The sequence below is a fragment of the Doryrhamphus excisus genome, chromosome 9 (genome assembly GCF_030265055.1).
Source record: "Doryrhamphus excisus isolate RoL2022-K1 chromosome 9, RoL_Dexc_1.0, whole genome shotgun sequence".
NCBI classification, from domain to species: domain Eukaryota; kingdom Metazoa; phylum Chordata; class Actinopteri; order Syngnathiformes; family Syngnathidae; genus Doryrhamphus; species Doryrhamphus excisus.
In genome coordinates, this window is record NC_080474.1 from 8601146 (window position 1) to 8624108 (window position 22963).

At 40.0% G+C, this 22963-nt stretch overlaps 1 protein-coding gene across 2 annotated transcripts in view; it reads right to left on the reverse strand.

Annotated features, from left to right (window-relative positions):
• LOC131135492 (neuropilin-2-like) overlaps positions 1–22963 on the reverse strand; it is a 109547-nt gene that overhangs the window by 72877 nt on the left and 13707 nt on the right. For both annotated transcript variants that reach the window (XM_058081458.1, XM_058081459.1), the window contains exons 2-3: positions 22734–22914; positions 7315–7496 (exon numbers count right to left, since the gene is read on the reverse strand). In XM_058081458.1, the coding sequence (XP_057937441.1) occupies positions 7315–7496; positions 22734–22914 (363 nt within the window). The remainder of the gene's footprint in view (positions 1–7314; positions 7497–22733; positions 22915–22963) is intronic.

Here is a 22963-nt window from a genome sequence, read left to right on the forward strand (position 1 = left end):
TAAAAATTTTAATATTATTAAATACTTATTGTTAGACAGTGTTTTTTTCGTCTTTTTTTTTTGCTTTTCCTTGGACATGTTCATTCCGTATGCTGTTGTTGGACTGTGTGACTTGTGATTTGTGTTGCTGGGTAGATTGTGGAGGGGGGCAATGGAAAGTGTCCCACCCTGTGTTTGGACAGTGAGATGTGATGAGAAGAGATGTGTTTATAACTGCATTGCAAGTCAGTAAAAATGATTTGTCAAATGTAAAGTCTGAGTAAGACTCACAGTTCACAGTACAAAACAGTAATTAAGTGTTGCAACAAGGCATCACAATATATGAAGGTGACTGTGATATGATGGAATACATTTGAGTAGTTTTTCATCATTAAAATATTATTAGTAACTGAAACTCTAAATAGGATTAGATTAATTAGGCAATTTGTTTAGTGTGTGAGTGTGTTTATCTATTCCACTGTAAAGTCACAGTACTTCATTATTGGTGGTTACACATATAATATTAGTAACTTTAGACTGGGACATGACACATAGTGATACTCTTAGGTTACATCGATATAACATCCTTTGTTCTTTGTACTGCAGCGTGTTAGTGAATATGTCGTGCAGACATATACTGTATGTGTGTACAGCCGTCCAGCCTATATCTGTGTATACATACTGTATGTGTATGTGTGGGTGTGTGTCTGGTGAATTCTGGGTCACAATAACAGCTGGGGGCGTGCTGCCTAGACAGGAGCATTTGATTGGATGCCCTGTCTGAGCGACGTTTGCATTGGTTGTAATTTTACGACAGCAACCATAGTAACAGATGTGTGTTGTTCAATTCATGCACTTTTGTGTTTTTCAATCCCTTTCCAACAATCACACACCTTTCTCTGAGAAAGGTGGTAATGCATTTTATGTAAATATATGCCCGTATTTCAGAGACATACTGTATGCTGTAAGACAAAGTAATTCCTTTCCAGACAGACTAGACTGCTACTCGGAGGGCCTGGCTGGTCAGCAGAACAAAAAAAAGAGTCAGACAATCTCCTCCAACACAGACAAGGATTAATACAGAGACCCCCACTAAAATCATCCTCTCTAAGGGATGAAGGACTCCAAGCAGGGGAGCAAATCATAAATATACATAACAAAATAGGTGCAGTTAAACAGTTAAGCATATTTTTTGTAGCGGCCTTTTATTGTGGCCACTAGATAAACAGTACACCTGTACGAGATATGCCTTTTGTGTACATAGAACAGGTTTTAGACGGCAGAGAAAATAATAGCCAGTCCCCAGCAACGAGCTGGAACTACTTTCTTCAGCACCCAAATCCCATCATTCAACTTCATGTCAAAAAATGCGAACTATTCCATTAACTTTCTATGTAGCAGTGAACATCAGCAACAGAAGCCACATCCAGATCGATGATACAGATATCAGTGCTTAGTAATGCGACACATTCCACTGTCGGTAATGGTAAGAGCGTAACGTTGGAAAGAGTCATCCATTAGACAAACGGTTGCTAGAATACAATAACGGCACAATAACACTAGTTACCAAACACCACATACCCACTCCACTGTCTTCTGCTTCTTGCTCAGTAGGGAAGTCCAGACGTATACGGTCCACCGGTAGGACAACAAGGTGTTCCCAGTCCAGCTGTGATACATCTCTACTGTGTGTCCGAGGTCTGCCAAGGGGCCCCCTTCAGGCTGGGCATGCCCGGAACACCACAACAGGGAGGCATCCTCAAGCCATCCTGACCATGCTTGAGCAACCTCAATTGATGTGAAGGGGCAACAGCTCTACTCCTAGCTCCTCCAAGGATGATTGAGCTCCTCAGCCTTTCGACAGCTTGTATCCACGATGTCGCTCTTTCAGTCAAGACACAATAGGTGACCATAGGTGAGGATGGGAACATAGATGGTCCATTAAACTTTGCCTTCAGACTCAGATCTCCCTTTGGTCCGATACAGCAGCCACTACTGCAGACTCAAACAGTGCCATCCACCGGTTTCCGACTGAAAACACAGCCTCAGATTTGGAGGGGCTGAGACTCATCCCAGAAACCTCACAATGACCTTCACACCTGAAGGCCATCAGGACCACATCATCTGGAATAGCAGAGATGAGATCCTAAGGTCCCCAAACTGGATCCCCTCTACTCATTTGGCTGCACATAAAAATCTGATCATAAAATGTATGAACAGAATCTGGGACAAAGGGCAGCCTTGGCACAGACCAACGTTCACCAGGAACAGGCAATGAAAACCAGGCTCCTGCTCCGCTTGTACAGGGAACAAATGGCAAGGAGTAAGCAATCTTGACTCTCAGAATGCCCCCACAGGACAAGGCAATGGACACGGTTGAAGGCTTTGTCCAAGTCCAAAAAACATATGTAGAGTCAGACACATAGATTAACATAGATAAACACTACTTAATAGGACAGAGGATGGTAAATACAACATGTGCAATGGGAGCCAATGAACAGATGCATATTGAGACATTTGATCATGTGACTATAAGGTGTGTATAAGACACACACACATGAAATCCAGTCACCCACACAAACAGACGTTCAGTTGAACCTTCCAGGATAACAAGATCTTGTTAAACATGTTCCAGCATATTAACTGTTGTGGCAAATGGCAGTACGCTTGCCAGGGAAGACTTCATAAAGACATACATGCAAGATCGTGGTGTGTGGAAGACTTCTTTTTTATGTTGCATTTTTAGGTTTTCTTGTTCTCATTTAAATGGCTAAATATTACACTTTTTGATTGAGTCAATGACTCAATTCGCTCAGTCCATTATCAGTCTAATAGATTCTCATAGGAAGCCGTGTTGACACATACAACACACTCACATAGCACAATCAGAGTCGCACAAGTCGTCCATATGGCTGATGGAAAAATACATTGCATTGTTCTCTTAACTCTCACGTCCACACAAACGTAACTTTGACTTTCTAGAGGGGTGTGGCAACTGCTGGACTGTGTGGACGGTCATTCTGGGCCCTTCATCAATCTTTCTTGTTGAGAACTTCTCCAAAGAAGTTGTCAACTGGTCCAAAGAACCAGGTAGAGAAGCTAAGGTGAAGAAACAGCCTTTGGTAATGGTAATGGTATTGGTTTTATTTCATTTGAACATGCATCAGATTACAATTGAATGCATCACATAATCAGTTCACAGTTCCACATGTCCAAAAGGAGTAGGAAGAAGCAAAGCTTATTAAATCCTACCCCTCCATCTGGTACTTTTACAATCAGTAACTGTTACATTTGTTCACTTCCTGCTTTCCATAATAGTTTGTTCTTTGTTTTTTTTTGTTTTGTTTTTAATTTTTTAATTTTGTAATTTTTTGTCCCGTACTGAAGTACGAGGTGATATGACCATACAATGACATTATGTGTACCATAGTAAGTGTCAATATAGTGATATATATAGCACATCATGACTGGTTCAAGACTCTTCATCTTTGTATTTAGCAAACATCAACTGCTTATATTGTTTCTTGAATTGGCTCATCGTTGTGCATTGTTTGAGGTCCTTACTCAATCCATTCCATAGTTTGATTCCACATACTGAAATGCTATGGCTTTTTAACGTAGTCCTAGCATATAAGTGTTTAAAATTTAGTTCTTCCCTGAGATCATATTTCTCCTCCCTTGTAGAGAAGTATTGGACATTTTTAGGTAATTGGTTATTTTTAGCCTTATGCATTATTTTAGCTGTCTGAAGATTAAATATATCAGCAAGTTTAAGTATTTGTGATTTTAGAAATAAGGAGTTAGTATGTTCTCTGTAGGCGGCATTATGAATTATCCTTACTGACCTTTTTTGCAGTACATTTAGCGAGTGAAGATTGCTTTTATAGTTATTACCCCATATTTCCACACAATAAGTAAGATGTGGTAGAACCAGAGAGCAATAAAGAGTGTGGAGTGATTTCTGATTGAAAACAAATTTTGCTTTGTTCAATACTGAAATATTTCTTGCCACCTTATGTTGTATATTTGTAATATGAGGTTTCCAGCTCATATTTTCATCTATTGTGATCCCCAGAAATTTATTTTCCTTCACCCTTTCAATGTCCACAGCGTCTATTTGTATTTGCTGGTGCGTGTCCTTTCTGCTGTTACCAAACAGCATGATTTTAGTTTTACTTAGGTTCAAGGACAATCTATTATCATCAAACCATCCTTTTATTGTGACAATTTCTTCTCTGACCTGTCTAATGATTTTGTCTGTACTCCCTCCAGAACAAAAAGCAGTGGTATCATCCGCATATAATACCAGCTTTAAGTCTTTCATAACTTTGGCGATATCATTGATGTACAAGTTGAACAGTTTTGGCTCCAGTATTGACCCCTGGGGAACTCCGCACGTAATATATGAACTTGCAGATGTGTATTCTCCTAGCTGTACGTATTGCTTCCTGTCAGCTAAGTAGCTTTTGGCCCAGTTCAGAACTAATCCTCTTATTCCGTACCTTTCTAATTTAGTTATTAGGATGTCATGATTGATTGTATCAAAGGCTTTTGTCCGAACCATGAATACTGCGGCTGCACACTTCCTATGATCTATAGCGTTGGTGATTTCCTCCATAATTTTAATCAGTGGCACGGAGGTAGAAATGTTAGCTCTATATCCATACAAAACTTTACAAAACTAACGTGATAAAACTAACAACCCTTAGGTTTTCAGTTATAAGAGTCATATGTAACATGTGTCAGTGCCAGCAAAATGCAAACTCAGCACTCAGTGTCATCATACACCAATCAGTTGTTCACCTTGACGTTTCACAACAGCCAAAAGCAGCTTTTCTCTTAGTGGCTTAATGTTCCATGTGTGATCTCTGACACTCGACGTGAAGTCAATTGAGGGGCATTGAGTTCCAAAGAATCACACAGTAGAAACCCTGACAGGCTGGTGGCAGGAAGTGGGAAACACGGACAGTGCACGTGTTGTGTTAGTAACCCCAGCTCGCCCTGTGTGTGACAGTGTGTTGCAGGACTCAGGACTCAATTAAGCAGGCATGTGAGGAATGCTTTCGGGGGAAGGAACCAAGATGGCTGTGGGGCCAACACTATGTGCCCCCACGTGCGTCTGTGGTCTCCGTTAGAGTTGATTTGGCTGACCCACGACAGCGTGAAGGAGAGCTGTATCACACACACAAAGATGTACGTAACTCTAAGAGAGGGGGCCATGAAGGGCAGGGATGTCTCGCATGGACTGTCTAAAGGGGTCTCAGGGGTCCTGTGCTGAGTCGGTCCTTAGCCGCTAGCTGTCTCCCATGACATCTGGGAGACAAATGAGGTCTGGTCACCTAATGAAGCATGTTGGGTCTCCTATTAGTTGCTAACTCGTGATATGGTCTCTATCAGCCTGCTTGCAAAGGGGTACTTCTACTTATTTGGGGGTCACAAGTTCAAATGCCGTCTTTAAAGAGATAAATGCTCCAAATAGAAGTCTCTTTCACACTGAGATCCTGCAAAATTGGCACATCAGAGCCGTAACGGTAGATCCGCCATGTATTTCACGGAACATTGCTGAGCTTTCACATAGCAAGAGCGCAAGAGCGGTTGTCACGCTAAGATAATTACCAACTGGTGTGACGTAGACAATACTTGTAGGATAGCAGCAATTGCTTTTAACAAAACAGGGTGGGAAAGATAACACTGTTGAGATATCATGACTCTGGTTCTTCCTCAGAAGCTACAACATAGTTTAGACTTTAGTTTCCACAAAAAATGGCTTTGTGACAGGAGCAAAATGTGAGAACTTTATCAGAACGTTCACATCTAGCCACTGAGATTTGACTCTGATTGAAGTATGTACAGATCTATATCATTGATTCATTTATATCATAAGTAAATTGTGTCAAGTTGTCCAAAACAAATATTATTCACAGGACAATTTGTTTATACCATAGATTCAGCCATTTGCGAGTAACTGAGACGCCCACAACATGGTATATTTTTTACCCATGGCTCACACCTCCAACTGCAAATGCTCATGCTAGCTTGATATTAATATATTATCCTCCAATATGTAAGTAAGTAAGTAAGTTTTATTTATATAGCACCTTTCTCAGACAGAAGTCACAAAGTGCTTCAAAAAAGGCAAAACACAGAGTTAAAATACACATAAAAAAATACAATAAATACAATACATAAATATATGATGGTCATAGTACCCTAAATCTACTGAGCTGGGTATGCCTGCAAAAACAAGTGAGTTTTAAGGTTACTCTTAAATGCATCGACAGAGTCAAGCGAACGTAGGGAGGGTGGAAGGTCATTCCAGAGCCTCGGCGCAACAACCTGAAAAGATAGGTCTCCTCGGGTCCTAAAACGACTACGAGGGACCATGAGTAAATTTTGATCTAACGATCTCAGCCTCCGAGAGGGGGTATAGGGACGCAACAAGTCTCGCATGTAGACAGGGGCCTGTCATACATATGGAATGTTTGCAACATTTACAAGGAAAGTGATTGTTGTCATTATTACATTAGATTCCAATTTTCAGGCCAGGCCAGGTTTAGGCCCTAAATATTTCTAAATGTTATATTTGCTGCAGAAAAAAAGTGCCTATTTTCACATTGCTCCCTGAAAGATAAAAAATGATGGCTGTTTGGTGGTTGCATACGACCTCTTATTGGTAAAAAATATAAATTAAGCATTTTCATGCATAAGAATTAGCAAAATGAACAAAATTACAAAAATAAAGAAGACATGATATGAAGACTGATATGAAGCATAATTCAGTATCTGTGACTTGTGTGCAGCTTTAAGAAGGGGCCTAGGACATGATGTGTGTGATGTCAGCTCCCTAGAGTTGACTCCAGCCGAATGCTAGCAGCAGGTTAGCAAGGTAGAGAATGGCTGTGTGAATGTTCACTGGGTGGGGTCTTTGCTTGTTAGTCGAGTAATCAAAGTGCATTGTGGCAGTAGAGTAGTATTCGACACCGGTCTCTATGTGTCAGTAACGTTACACTGATGAGGCAGACAAAAGCCACCGCAGGAGCTATGCATGCTGACGCATGAAGCTATCTTATCTTATTATTATTATTTATGTCTAAAATGGCTTATTTTGTATTATTTTGTCTATTATATTGGATAATACAAGTTTAAAGGTGACTCTCAGGGTGTGATTTCATGCCTTCAGGGCTGTAACAATGGTACAAAAAACAAATTTAGAAGGTCTCAAAAAGGTTTTATACCCTGTAACTACTAAAATAGTCCATTTATTAAATTGCCGCATCTTTTGATGGTCTCATGATCCAACAACTGACGTTCAACCTAGATAAAACATCTTCTTACCAGTTTTGAAGATTTCGTAGCGCAGCGAGAAACCCGCCCCTTGGTGGGCGTAGTCCGACACAAACTTGATGTGCAGGGAGGGGCCAGATGATATAATTGGTGCCGGGGCGATGTTACTGCAGTGCTTTCCCAACAAGTCCGCAGATTCTGAGTTCCCATCGTGGATCTCTACATAGTCATACCTGCAAAGTACAACCACATACAGTATATAAACAATGCTTCCACAGTCTGACACACTGCAAAGGCTGTAATTACAACAGATAATATACATGACTGATAACAACATCAGCTGGTGCAATATAGTATTTGATGAATGATTAAGATTTCCAATAGCAGAAATGTATTTGAATGTCAGATCTGCTTCAGCAACGCTGTGGGTGTTATTACAGCTGCAGGAGGAGATACATCATTTAAACATTGCATAACAAACACCCACGTACAATATATAACTATAGTGCAATACAAATTGATGGAAATTTACAGCGGGAGCTCACAAAATACAAACATTTTCCACGTGTACGTTTTATGTATTTATTTAATACTACTAATAATAATGATATATGAGAATAACTACATTATCACACATATACACAAGCCAATCACTGCAAAACAGTATGAGAAATATTCCAATATATAAACCTTTGAATACATTTTCGTAATCATTATTATTATCATTACAAATACGCTGCTTTGCGTATTTCATATACTTTTCGATGGAAGAAAATGTATTGATTTCTAAAATGATTGCGGCATAAGTGCATAGAAAATGGGTGGATGGTTGGATTTCGGGTAAGGCATTTTCTGTGTTCCACTTTTGTCAGGGAAATCTCTCAATTAATTCAAATCTCAGTTTTTGTACGCCCCAGTTTTCATCAAAAATGTTGTACTGTAAATTGTACTGCAGTATTTATTCATTCATTTTCTACCACTTTACCTCACGAGGGTCGAGGTGGGTGCTGGAGCCTATTCCAGCTGTCTTCGGACGAGAGGCGGGGTACACCCTGGACTGGTGGCCAGCCAATCACAGGGGCACATAAACACAAACAACCATTCCCACCCACATTCATACCTATGGACAATTTGGAATGGCCAATTAACCTAGCATGTTTTTGGAATGTGGGAGGAAACCGGAGTACCCAGAGAAAACCCACGCATGCACGGGGAGAACATGCAAACTCCACACAGAGATGGCCGAGGGTGAAATTGAACTAAGGTCTTATTGCAGTATTGCATGTAAAAAAAAAAAAATAATCCATTCTCCTGGTAACCATGTTCCATGAACCATGTTCCAAAATTGAGAACCCAAACAATGCCTTGCTCTTCAGGCATTTCTAATTGATAACTCGCCATGGGGCTGAAGAGAGTTGCAAGTGCCAGCACTGAGAAAGAAAGTGAGAAACATTTCAATCACAGGAGGATGTCCAGGAAAATGCTTCAACAATAAATTGCATCCACTTTTTTTATTATTATTACGTTCAGTTCTCACAAAAAAGTAGCGCTTTATGTGAAAAAATACTGTTCTGTTCGGAACTAAAATAGTTGTTAGTGAATTTATAGTGAATTTATTATCATATCAGTGCTTAAACATACGATGTTGCATGTAAAAAAAGAATCCCTGCATGCAATTCATTCATTCAAACATCAGCAGGATGTCTGGCTGTCACCATTCACACACAAAAAAAATCTATTTTCATTCTCTTTCTCTCTTTGATAGCCCCTGACCACAAATGTTTGGCTCCATGGCCAGACGCACAGCAGGAGTGTTGCCACAGTGTCTGGACAACAACCAACTGGCCACCCCTTTACCCCCAAAATAGCATTCTGGTTAAAATGAAAGAAAAAAAACAATAATAACATTTTAAAAAGTAATTTTAATACATTTTTGAGTGGGAGACTTAAAGGCTGAATAAGTGCACTTGGAGTCTATTTGCACGCCTTTATCCACTTTATCGATCAGCTCTGACCAGAGTCATGTTAATTGCTCTTCTACGGAGCTTTTTAGTGCGATTCAGTGAACACTTAACAATTAATCAGAAAAGGAACGCTACAAGAATATCTACTTTTATGCCATTTTAGTTAATGAATCAAAGGAAAATGTGAAGAATATCTTGTGTTTGAGTAACTGATTTGCTTTACATACAGTAGAAACTGGGATATTCTAAAGTCAGATTTTCATAAGCACACATAGGCATTCTCACCCCACCACAAATGTGATGAGCTCGGCAGAAACACACGAGAGGTTCTCGTGAGGACCCTTCATCGGAACGTATTACGGATCAAACAGGTGATGCATTCTCACCAAATATGCCTTTGAAGAACACACATTTTCCAGAGTTTGTTCTCCCACAACATATGTGCCTACGTGTTTGTGTGGCCCTTGACAGGTGAGTAACCTCCCAAAGGTCACCTGACTCCCACACTCCCATCGTGTAATGTGTTGACTTGGCACAGAACAGCGGTGATGCAAGCGCTATATAGTCTTTCCATCATGACCTTCTTTCTTTCTTTTATTTTTGGTTTGTTTTGATGTGTCACATTTCATATTGTCTTGTTAGGGTGTGTTCCTCTGATTGTGTCTGTGCCAGAGAAGAACGCTGGCATCGCCAAGAAAGCATGTGACTAAAGGAAACAGGGGTTGGAGCGCCAACGAGTTAAAGGGAGGACTGGAGGAAGGTATCACACTTGCTGTCAAAGACATCAAGAAAGTGGGCAAGTATTGAAGATGACATCACCTCGACTACAACGACTTATATCACCAAGACTTGATGTCACCAAGACCCGAGTCCCCAGACGAGACCAAGATTGAGTCCACGAGAACAAGACGAGATGGTGTTTTAACATTAATAGAAATAAAGTACAATGAAAAAATATCACAGGGCATAAAAAACATTTCTATTTAACCAAGTCACAAAACAATGCAGGTGCATTCATTGTCTCACAAATTGACCGTAAACGATATTATTGTCAACATTTCTTGAAACCAAATTAAGCACAAATGTTATGGTAATATATGAAAACAATAATGCATCATAATAATACAACATTTCCCTTAATATGTCATCTTTGACAATTTCTGTGGTTTTATGTCTTTTCTTATAAGCGATTCGTACTGTCTGTCAAACATTTGCAGCATTCTGGCTTTATAACTGTATTAAAGAGTAACATTTCTTTTGTGATGGAGGAAATTACACGTTTTGAATTTACTTTGTCGACAAAACATCTCTGTGAATGTTAATTTTCGGGAGGTAGGCTCTGCATATCCATGTGTACATTTTTCTTAAATAGTGGAAGTGAAAAGTGAAAAACTGTCTCATGAAGATATATTGTTGCCTTTTATGTCACCACCATTTTCGAACATATTCGGCGTACTGGCTTGTTTGTGCTGATGGGCTCACCTTGCTCATTGTTAATATTTCCATACGAAAGCTGTAGCATTTGCTCCATTACTACATTACCTTGGCACTGCTCCTCACGAGGCTCCCTTGCTACACTGTGTGTGTATGCTTGCACTGCCTCCCCCCACACAGACAAAGCAAATGTATGACAGACATGAGGTCTCACTCTGTTGTTCTATTATGTGCCGAGGAGTGAACGCTCTTCCTGCCTCTTTGGAGGCAAAATGTGTAATCTGGCATTCACATATTTATCCTCAGTGTTTCAGCAATGTACATTGAGAAGGGGGGTAGGATTCAATAAACTCTTCCTACTCCTTTTCAGACATGTGGAATTGTGCAAATTTAACCATGAGATGTTTTTTAATGTAACTTATTACGCATGTCTGAAACAAATAAACATACTATACTACAGGTGCTATAAGTGTAAGTTAATTTGGATCAAGAGAATAAAAATGTAAAACAAAGCGGCAATCTTGAGTGTTTTTCAAAAAGATCTGAAAATGGCGTGAAATGGCATGAAAATGGCAAAACTACACAGTAGAAAAAAAAGGACAGCCAAACAAAATGACGGCAAGAGTGCAGCGATGCCTCATGCAAGAGGTCACAAAAGACCCCACACCGACATCCAAAGAACTGCAGGCCCCACTTGCCTCAGTTTATGTCAGTGTTCATGACTCCAGCATAAGAAATACACTTTAAAATTAAGAAATCAGGATGGGAGCAAACACTTTTTCACACCACTCACACTGTGTATTAATAACACGGCAAGAGGCACGCCATATTTTACACTAACTGGAAAATGAACCCAAACCAAGGCACAATTTTAACCATAAAATTAACCAAAGAAAACCCACTAACTGTACGCTAACTGAGGTTGTACTGTAACACAAAGCCGGCTACATTAAATCATGACGCAATGCCCGGATTCAGTGAAACAGAGTGGAAGTGGACAGAGAGAGAACCTGACACTACATTCGCTCTTGTTGGACTGACAGCCACAGGTGCCCCCCTCCCCTCCCAATCCTGTCCTTCCTCTCCTAGTTTGGCTCCGAGCCGTCAGTAGGGAGCACACATCCACGTTTAAGTGAGCACACGCACTAACACACAAACACACACACACTGCTACATACAAGGGCCGCGTGGCTGCTTGCATCCGTGGATGAGCTTGAGGTTTCCTATGATGTGTTTTTGTGTGGGAAGAGCACAGCTTCTAATACGCTGTTAAAATCCTATCATCTCTCTCTCCTTGCCCCCATCCGCCAAAAAAATAAAAATAAAAAAGCCAGTGGGTTTGTTGCACAGACTTGCCCAAGGGAACGACAAGGATTTGTTTCCCACATTTTCCTTGAAATCCATCGGCTTTCAAGCGTGTAAAAATGATTTGTCTTGCTTGAAGGGAAAGAATGACGAAAAACGCAAATTTGTTGCCAATGCATTTAAATTGTGAGGGCACAATGATGAAGGTCACTGTTGATACTGCAGATTAAGATGGAGACTGAAGATTAACGGAAGTAGCTGTTGTGGGGAGAACTCTTCTTTGAAATGTGACAATGCTCTCACAGCCCTTTTGCTTCCTCTCCACATTTTCTTGTAGGTGTCCCTGTTTTTACCAGTCGACTGAACGTCTGCACACAAACCTCACCCTCTGAAGGCTTCATCAGGCCACAGCAAGGGTGTCCAAAGTGTCGCCCGGGGCCCTTTTTATTATTGGCCTGGGGCACTTTCCAAAAATATGATGTAAGAGGATGGTTAAAATATTAAGACAAAAAAGTTGGAATCGAATGAAATCACAAATTTTAAAGTGTTTTTTTTTGGGGGTTAGCAAAATAATATTATGAGAAGACTGCATGGTGGACGAGTGGCCTCACAAAAATCAACAGTAGATAAGTTACAATGAAGTTAAAATATCAAGATTTTATGAGAAAAAGCAAATATTATGAGGATAAATAATGCCATTTTAGTAGCAGAATTTTTTTCAGATTGTTTTGTTATTTTGGGGGAAAAAAGTTGTTTTTAAAAAAGTTATAATATTACAATAAGAACATTTATGAAGATTTTTAAAAAAGATAGTGAAAATTAAAACTAAAACAACAGCAAAAATGGGGGGAAAAAGACTAGTTAATACTTTTTAACCTGTATCACAAAACTGAGATGCATTTTTTTCTTGAAATATATACAACTTGTTAGCATAGTTACATGTGTTGCTTTATAAGCTATCAAAGTGACCTTTCATTTTTCATGATGTGACTCTCGGTGGAAAAGGTTTGAACACACCTGTGCTACAATGGAATCATCATCCCTATCCTTCTGATGGCATCTTCATCAAATTATAGCTCTTCGGCGGGAGTTCAGCCTGTAACTTGCAATTCTCCTCCAAAATGCTAAGGACAGTGTTTTCCTGAGAAGACCCAACCACAACTCTCCGGGTGTAGGAGCAGTTAACAAAGCTGGAACGAATTATTTACAACATTTACTACTTAAATTCAAGTATTTGTTCCATGAAATTGTACCAAAATGTACTGCCCACCACGAATATTCATATGACTGTTCATATTTGTGTATTCTCATTTTTTCACTGAGACGTTCCTCAATTTGCACCATTGTTTCCATTTGGCAGATATGTTAAAATGGTTTAGAATGGTGTGAGTTGTTTTTTTTCCCCCAGTGTACTTACAAAGCCTGCTCTTGGATTGCCTTCGGTGAGCCATTTGTTATAATTAATAATAATCTGACCTGAAGTTCAGCCACTTAGCGGAACAAAGAGAGGAACATCTCAGTGTTTTCTAATAGAGTTGGACGACCCACCATTAGTGTACTGTATGTTAAAAATCCAATTATTAATTATGCACTTATTACCATGTGGAATTTCCTTGACCATATTTTTTAGAAACAGCCAAGAGTCTGTCACCAAAGTATCAAAAGCGTGTCAATTACTATCAAGAAGTATCAATACCAATACTAATTAATAAATGAAAAAATAACTTCCACACATTTAAGGGTAATTTACTACAACACCCCCTGGTGGTGTCAAATTGAACTGATCCATTCATTTCACGAGACCATTGACAAGAGTCGACTTGTAAGCATGCTTTTATGTAATATAATCATTAAAAAAAAATCCTCAAACATTACACACATACATGATGACGTACATGATTATAGAATTGTACGTCCCTGTGTGGGAATGAGACCGTGTACTGTAATCTCCAGGACAATTAATCAATTCCTCATTATGGCTTTAACATATATTGATCCAGATCGTTCCATCAAAGTTACACTCAACACTTACACGCACACAATCATTAGCGTTACATCATCGATCAGACAAACTCGGACCCAAGGGAGTGTCTGAGTATTAGAGCTCCGCATTTCCGTGCATGTGTGGCCGTCTCAGATCAGCATTATAGATAGTGGAGGTCAAGGGACTTAGAAAAGGGCACTCAATAGTTGGCACGTGTGTGAACGCCATCCACACAGGAGGGAGTGGAGGAGTGCGGTGACAAATGGAAGACATAGAAACAGAGGAAAAAGTCTAAATATGTTGCATTTGTCATGCTTCCTGTTTTTTTTTTTACTGAAGAAAAGGAAGGAAAGGCTAGGGGTGATTCATTTGGGAGCAATGAGGACAAGGAGGTGATGAAATGAAAGATGTGTAGGCCATGATCAGACGGAAGATGATAGATGGGCCGGGTTGGATGGTGGTGATGATGCTGGAGGGTGGGAGGAAGGGTCAAATGAATCGAGGGAGGAAAAGGAGCGAGCAAGGAGGGCTGAGGAGAGGGGAAGCTGTCAGGAAGATTTGCGCCTGCCCTCAACAGACCCTGACGCTGCAGTTTTCCCTAAGCAGCTGTGTGTGTGTGTGTGTGTGTGTGTGTGTGTGTGTACCTGCTCACACACACACACATATTCTTTCCAAAGACTCCAAATAGAGATCCAGTTTTCCCAGACGGAGCCGTGCAGCGTGCCAAGAGGAAAATGTGAAGTAGACAACCGGCTGCTGTGTTGAAAGGCACCATCGCTGCTGAAAATATGATGCTGGAACAGCTCTTTAACCTCAACTGTCTGAGGGGTCACCTCGTGAAGAATTTAACATCCCCTTTTTGGCAGGAGAAATCTTATTTATACACACGCTTGTACAGACACACAAGTACAACCTTTTCATCTGTTATTTTGCAGGGCGAGTTTCATGACGCTTTTTGTTGGAAAAAGCTGATGGTAGAACACAAATACAGACCTGCCAACCTTGAATACATTTATATATATTCATTTATATATATATATATATTTTATATTTAATGGCTGAAATAACATAAAGCATTTTTACAAAATATTAACTGTACGTTATTATTATTTGTTATTTAGATTTCATTTTTTTCTCATTACATTATGCCATTTTCTCCCAATAAAAAAAATTAGCCACGGACCACAATCGGACCCTTGAGCCAGACGTTTTTTCTAATCAAAATTTTAAAAATGCATACCCGGAGAGCAGCGAAGAAGGTATTCAAGGGTCAAAATGCGTGTACGAAAAATGTCCTGCAAACATCTACCTTGAATTGAGTTATTAATAGTATGTTCTAGAGTGTAAATGTTGGATAACAATGAATGGAAAGCTTTTCACTAGTTTCCTTGCATTGTAATGGTAAACTAGAGTGGTACTCCAACAACTGGACCAGTACCAAATGGTAAACCTCCAAAAACAACATCTCCCTTCATATACTGTATGTGAATCATGCCTTTCGACTGTGTGTTTCCTGTGCACCAAATACAGTGGAATCTGCAATCCAACAATTCTGAATAAAAACATTGCCTTAAAGCCAATTCAGAGTTCCCCTGTATGTTGGATGTCACGGAGACTTCAGCTCACCTAGCATTGAACGATTCACGGTGTATGAATCGTTTGGGTCAGTGTTCTTGCAACAGAACAGGAAGAAGGAGCAGATTGAAATAAAATTGTCATTACAGTGATCCGTCGCCACTTCACACTCTAATTTTGTGCCTTCACTCTATGGCGTTTTTCAAAGATGTATTGATGAAAAAAATCATCTACGTTTCGTGCTGGAATACAGAATACTATTAGTCAAAAATATGCATATTTAAGAAAGTTGTATAGACTTTTGTTTGTCTAAATGAAATATTTTCAAGCAAAAAAAGGCTAAATGAAGTAAAATTGTACAAAAGACTCCTTGTTATACCCGGTTCTGTTCTGGTTTATTTAGGCTGACATGTGTGCGGGCGTGGTTCGGAAGTACTACGCTGGTCGGATACCTGAACGCGCCACGGTAGCTGCTAGCTTCGGGAGTTGATGTCACCGTAACTGTTTAGCCCCAGGTGTTGATGTGTCCACACGGATTTCGTGGTGGATGCTATGTATAGCTGTGTGTGTCTATAAATGTGAGTAACGTTTATTATCACTTATTTAATGTTAGACGCCGCCGTTCTATATCCCTATTGTATAGTGTTTTGTGCTGTTTTGTCCAGCCACCTGGCTGGTTGCTAACTGCCTGTAAGTTAGCCTTGTTAGCATCGCTACTGTGTTGCGGGTCTGTTGTGAACACATTGCTAACTAATATTGTTTTGTGTGCTTGTTCCCACACAGAAACCACACACACACACAAACACACTCACATGCCCCCATGCGCACCCACCTACCTGAGATGACGTGTTCCAAATAAATAAAGCAGCCATCAATCTAGATGTGGACGTCCCTCATTACTACTGCACTCACCTGAACAGAATTGCTGTCCTGACCCGACGCCCTGGAGTGATTGCTGATCATTGCTGAACCCAAGTAAACCCCCCTTACTACAAAAATACACATACAAGGCATTCAGAAAATGCATTCAAAGACATGTCGTGATAAGTAGTATTTTATACTGGTCACTAGGTGTCACTAATATTGCATTGATGAGATAATAGCCACCGCAGCAAATACTGAAAAGTACAGAAGTAAAAAAGGAACTCTCCCAATGCTAACATGTACGTAAGTTCATATTATGTCTCTAATTATGTCTTATATACCTTATGTTCCTTTATTGTGTCTACTCCACTCAAACATATACACGCCAGACTTTTGTTCTTAGTCACATTTCCTCACGCTGAACTCAAAGATTTAAAACTTTTCCATTTACACAAAAGGCCCGTCCCGCTCACATATTGTACAAGGGGGTCTGACAACCAGTCCGTTTGTTGGTTCCGTGTGGACACAAAATCTGGAAGCTGTAAACATCCCAGTTCTTGCACGGACAGCATACTCACCGAGCAGGTCACCAATTCAGCATGTTTGGGATGGATGCCGTTCAGGCCAGATACTGACTGATTTTCCAAGTGGGTGCAACACATTCACAGACACACACACACACACACACAACAATGATAAGGCACTGTGGTACATGTCATGAGACTGAAAAGGGGAAGTTACCCTTCGTCATGACTGGCTGCTCTAATCTTGGCATGGACACAGTCTTTTTTAAACACCAGGGTTTATGTCCGTGTCTCTCGCTTCCTCCTTAAATGAAATTACTGCTGTGTCTGAATCTTAATGAAAACATTGTTTTCGCTCACTGACCAGCCCTTCATCGATTTCACCAACCTAGCCACTGAGTGCTCTGCAAAATGTAATGCATTATAGATTAGAGATTAGTATTTTAAATTGCAATCAGGACTGTAATAAATCTGATTACTTCAGCAGAGTTATATAATGAAACAACCCTTGACTGTCTCAGACATGATGCATAACATTGCTGTCCCAGTGTGTGTGTGAAAGAGAGCGATGATAGATGTGTCTTCTCTCTGTTCTTGGCATCTTTACCCTCTGGACTTAACGGATCAATTTCAGCCTCCCTCTGCACATACATAACCTGGCGTTGGGTGCCGGTAGACCTAAATAGCACCACCCCATCGAACCTATTAGGTTTGAGATGTTGCCATCATCATTTTACATCCTGATATGGATTCATTATGTCTTATTAAAAGCACCTTCACTCTGAGTGTGGATGGTTGTCTGTCTCTATGTGTGCTTTGTGACTGCCCAGGGTGTTTTGCCCAAAGGCAGCTTGGGTAGGCTCCACCTCTCCATGACCCTGAACAAGATGAGTGATACAGAAAATGGATAGCAAAGCAACTTATTGACATTATTGATGATGAATGTAAACCAACTGAGATGTTGGCTTGTAAAAAATATAGTTGTTTCTTTCAAAAGAAAACACAGTGGTACATCGGTTTTTGTTATTAATTTTTATTTTATGTAAGTTATTGTGTTTAACTTACAGTTGATGTGGATGTCCCATCCATGCTTTGTAGTCACACTCAATAAAGAATGCATGGACAGTGAGCCAGCAACGCATAGGGTGCTTTCTCTGGGTCCTTCAATTTGCCAGGATGATATAGTAAAGGGCAAATGGACTACTTTGTTATGTGAAATACAGTGTGAAAATCAAGACAGTGTACCAAAACCGAGGCAAAATTTTTGAAAAACTCAATCAGGTGAAAACGACAACACCAACATAATCACAGCAAATTATTACAAATTATTACATTATTACAGATTTTAAGATGCACCCAATGTTGTCCTGTTCAGTGCAAAGTAAGCGTCAAACTACACCCGTTTATTTATATATTTTTAAAAGGGGTCCTGTTATGCTTTTTCCACTTTTCTGACCTGTAAATGTCGTTAGAATGTTGTGTTAAATGACGCCAAAGCGCATTTGGAAGCGAGCCCTAAAATGCATTTAGGATGTCTCTGAACGCGAGATTACGCGAGAGTTTTTTTTCGACCATGACTTTCTTATATGGGCGTTCCCGATTACAAGCCATAGGCTTGCCCTCCCCCCGCTCTGCTGCACTGTTTCAAGGAACTGATTTTACTGTGTTAGCACGGAGAAATGGCTTCCAGGAAATATTTGTTCAGGTTTGAAGGACACTTGATTTCACCGTGTTAGCAAAAAGCAATGGTTTCCAGGAAATATTTGTTCATGTTTGAAGGACACTTAACTTCCCTAAAGAGGCGAGTAGAAATGGTTGCAATTGCAGATTCCAGGTGAAGAGAAAATTATGGGACTGTTTTGTGAAAATGGGCACAGCTGTACTATTTGCCAAACTGTTGCTGAAGCCAATGCCTTTCCAAAGTTACTTGGATTCAGAAGCGCAAGCTGTAAGCAACCATTCATTAGTGTCCTAACTGTTTATTTTGTGTAAGTAAGCGGTTGTCTGTGTAGCATTATAGAGTGTACATAGAGAGAGAATCTTACCTGCATGCATGCAAATTACAAGTTGCTAATAGCCTTTTTCACCACCGCAATAGGTGTGTCTACCAAGTTTTTTTAAACACAGATAGTCCCACAAAATGTGTATCGACCATATTTCGACAACCGATGTTGTCTGCACACAGTAAACGTGAACCTATGAAACCACTCTTGGAGTTCATACATGGCAAGTCAGGGGTCTCTAATCAGTAGCTCATGAGCTACCAGTAGCTTCTTCCTACTGTTTTAAGTGGATCTCCAAAGGCTTTATTCATTTATTATCAACTCCTATACCTCCTATACCGATAAAATTAGAAAGTGGGGTTCGGCAGTAGCCCAGAAGTCCTCTGGAGTGCTTGGGATTGGGACCGATCACAGTAGAGTGGGCATGCCCTGGAAGCGGGCTGTGGAATTAATTAAAATTTTGGAAAATCCCCCAAAATACAGCTGGAATAGGTGCCGATTCCGGAAGATTGAAAAAGTTTTCTATGCTGGTTATTGTGTGTAGCTGCTCTATAGGAGTGCATAACTCAATACAAAGGTGGAAAAAGGAGCATAATAGGTCCCATTTAAGATCGTCAACCACTGGAAGAAAGATTTGTACGAAAAGATTTATTGTCATTGTCGTCAAGACATACAAAAAAAATAACTGCAGCACCTCTGTTAGATAAGATTATAAATGATATATAAACAAAAAATACAATGAAAAAGTATGCACAAATGGAGGAAAAGGAGTAGCTTCAAAAGGCTGCGGTCCCTTTTTCATTGTCTTTCCATGCTCAAAGTCACAATTAATTATGCAAGCAATGGCTAATGTTGGTTATGTCAACAACCACTTCAAACAACGGTGTCCAAAGTGTAGCATCGACATAAACAGGTTCCACTATAAGGAAGTCTGACTTGACTAGACAAACACAACATGCTTCATCAAAAAGTCAAATCCCCTTATTTTTACATGTGAATGAGATCTCCCTGCTGGGAGAATGACAGCATAAAATGTTCACAAGGAGGAGCAACTGGCAGGAGGTGAAAAGGAGGGGAAGTACAAGGATATTTTTCTTTTTTCAATTCCAGTGTGAAAGTAGACCACAGCCACAACAACAACACAGGGCTTTTCTACCCTTTTTATGCTTTCAACAAACAGCCAGGTGAAATATTGATGCCTCAATTCCGCCAAGGAAATGTCCAGATGATTTTAGCTAATCTTAGTGGGGGTAGTCACCCAATCAATTATTGATGAGAACAGGGCCACTATGTGTGTGTGTGGGGGGGGTCAACTGTGTATTACTGAGGTTGTAACCTGCACATATACAGCACTGCTGCATTCAAGTACATCGGTTTCACAGGACATAGCAAGCAGCAGTACTTGCCAAACTTCCTTTTGCACTCAGAGCTCACTGATTTTGGAGAGGGGAATTTAATTACGTCATTTCATGAAGTCTACGTGCAGAAATGAATAAGATCCAATCCAACATTGATCAATTTTGGTGCATTGACAGATAAGCATCAATTCAACAATAGCATCATACTGAGAGATGTTTCGGTTACCATATTCAGTTCATAAGAGAGGGTTAAAAAACATTTGCTCATGCATATTATGCTGGTTTTGACCTGTCAGTGTATGCCTTTAAGTAATTAGTTTATAAAGGTGCCAGATAAACATGAGTATATTGTATAAAACAATGTTCTCACAGCATCACTTTGTAATCATTTCTCCCATTACAGCAGGTACGGCTGCTGGCTGCTTAATCAGTGTCATACTTGTGTACCAGCATGAGTTGATTATTTCGCAGCATGCCTGTTTGCCCTCATGTTTGTCTTGTGGCTGCAACCTGTAGAGTAGCTCCCCCCTTTCGTGGGGTATGCGTATGGGATCACCAGCGAATGGCAAAAGCACATGAGTAATGAATACAGCCACAAACATTATGGCAACCTCTCCACCTTGCCTCCAAACCCCTTTTGATAGGTTGACCTTGATTTCTCCTCCCGTTTCCAATCAACATTCTTTCTTTAGTGTGTCATTGTTCACTCGCAAAACAATCCGGGTTTAAGCCCTCAATGCCTCACACACTTATTAAACACACTTAAAGTACAAAATGTTTAGGTTCTCACCACCAATGGATGACAAATCATGTAAGGTGATTGATGATGATTGATATTATTGTGGGCAACGATGGATTGGGTTAAAAGACATCACATAATTAAAGATAAATGTAGTTGTTTTCAGGTTATTTTCCAGCATACTTCAATGATATAATAATAAATACTACAACCAAATTGAGAGTGAGTGATAAAAATATCCACTTCATGTTTTTCTTTATCTTTTATTCATTTATTCAGAGACACACGCATAATAAAGCAATTTGTGTGATGCCCGTGGTGACCCTGAGTGCATCTCATGTACTTGAAAATGAGGATGAACGGACTACAGACATGTTCCAGTTGAAGACGCATACAGTGTATGCTGTTGGAATTGTACTTTAGCAGCATGTCAAGTGAAATATATTGTGCTTTTAATGTGTTCAGGTCAGAATGACGTTAGAAAAGAGCGTCAGCATCTGTGTGACTACATGGGGAAGCTTCACTGTGCTTCCATCTGCTGCCATAACAGAGAGGCTCGCTTGCATGCCAAAATAATTAATGAAATGAATTAGTTACCACCGTTAATGCGTTATTTTTGACAACCCTAGATAACATATTAACTTTTGTTCACTTTACTACACGTTTTGAGGCCAGATTGACTGTCAAACTCGTGCTTTCATAGCCAAACAAACAGCACACAACTACATGGGTCCCAAAACCACGAAAAGTGGAAGGACCACTGAACAAAGTGCAAAATGTGTGACATAAAATGGTGAGGTTTGTATAGATGGATAGAAAAGTAACCTGCCATTGATGAAAGTAAACCAACTCAGACATTTGCCTGTAATAAACGAAACAGAATATAGTAAAACTTGCTTAATGTCGCTAACCCGTCTATGTTGACCAACTCATGGTGCCCTTGTCCACTGTGTTCTTCTTATTACTAAAAGTGCCTGCTTAAGTCAACGTCGACATACTTGGTTGGCTGCTTTTGTTGACAAAAAATGTGAAATCCAACGGGATCATTTTATGATGGGTTTGTTTATGTGCATATATGTTGTAGTGCAGTGGTACCTGGTAACATCCAGGAACCCACAAATATTAACTCAAATTTGTTAATGGTCTATTAAAAAAACAAAAAAAAAAAACATTGCACATACAAACATGCAAATTTGGATTAACTGGAATGCTGATTTGTGAATGTACAGAGATCCAGTGTATTTGCATTTGTATTTTTGTGCTGAAATACTAATGGCTCTCTCAGTTCCACTCTATGACAAAACTATGTTAGAACAGCTAAAACTGACGGAAGACAGCAAATCCTCTCCTGACTGGATTAATTTGTTCAAAGTGTGAAAAGCATCCTGGCACTGTAAATGCGTGCTAATTAAGCTTTGATATTTAGAGATGAGGGACTCCGGGAGGTCCCAAAGTGATTATTATAGGGTAGCTGAAGCCAGAGAAACTGGAGGAGAGTGGGCTGACCAGATTTTTTTTTTTGCATAATAACCTGGCTGGACCTTATATGCAGAAAGAAACAAAATATACTCCAAACTATCTTGCGTTTTGATTAATACTTCTCATTTTCAATGTGTCAACCTTCCTCATGACTTCCCAGCAGTAACCAGAACAGCAAGAATGACTTCCCTCTGTTAACACGCTGTGAGAAAATATGGAAACTCAGTTTCGTCATCCTTACCTGCAGTCGAGTTTCTCAATCTCAAAGTGTGGGTTGAAGTTGAGTACAATGCGTTGAGAAGGTTCTGGTGCTGTGATGATCCAACGGCAATTCTGATGGGGCGGATACTCCAGTGGGTATCCAGGAGTGGTGATGTAGCCTGCATCGCTGGCATCGAGATAGCCCCCACACGGCTCAGACCCTGTGTAAGGAAAGATGGGTTAAGGGATTACTACATGACATGACCATGT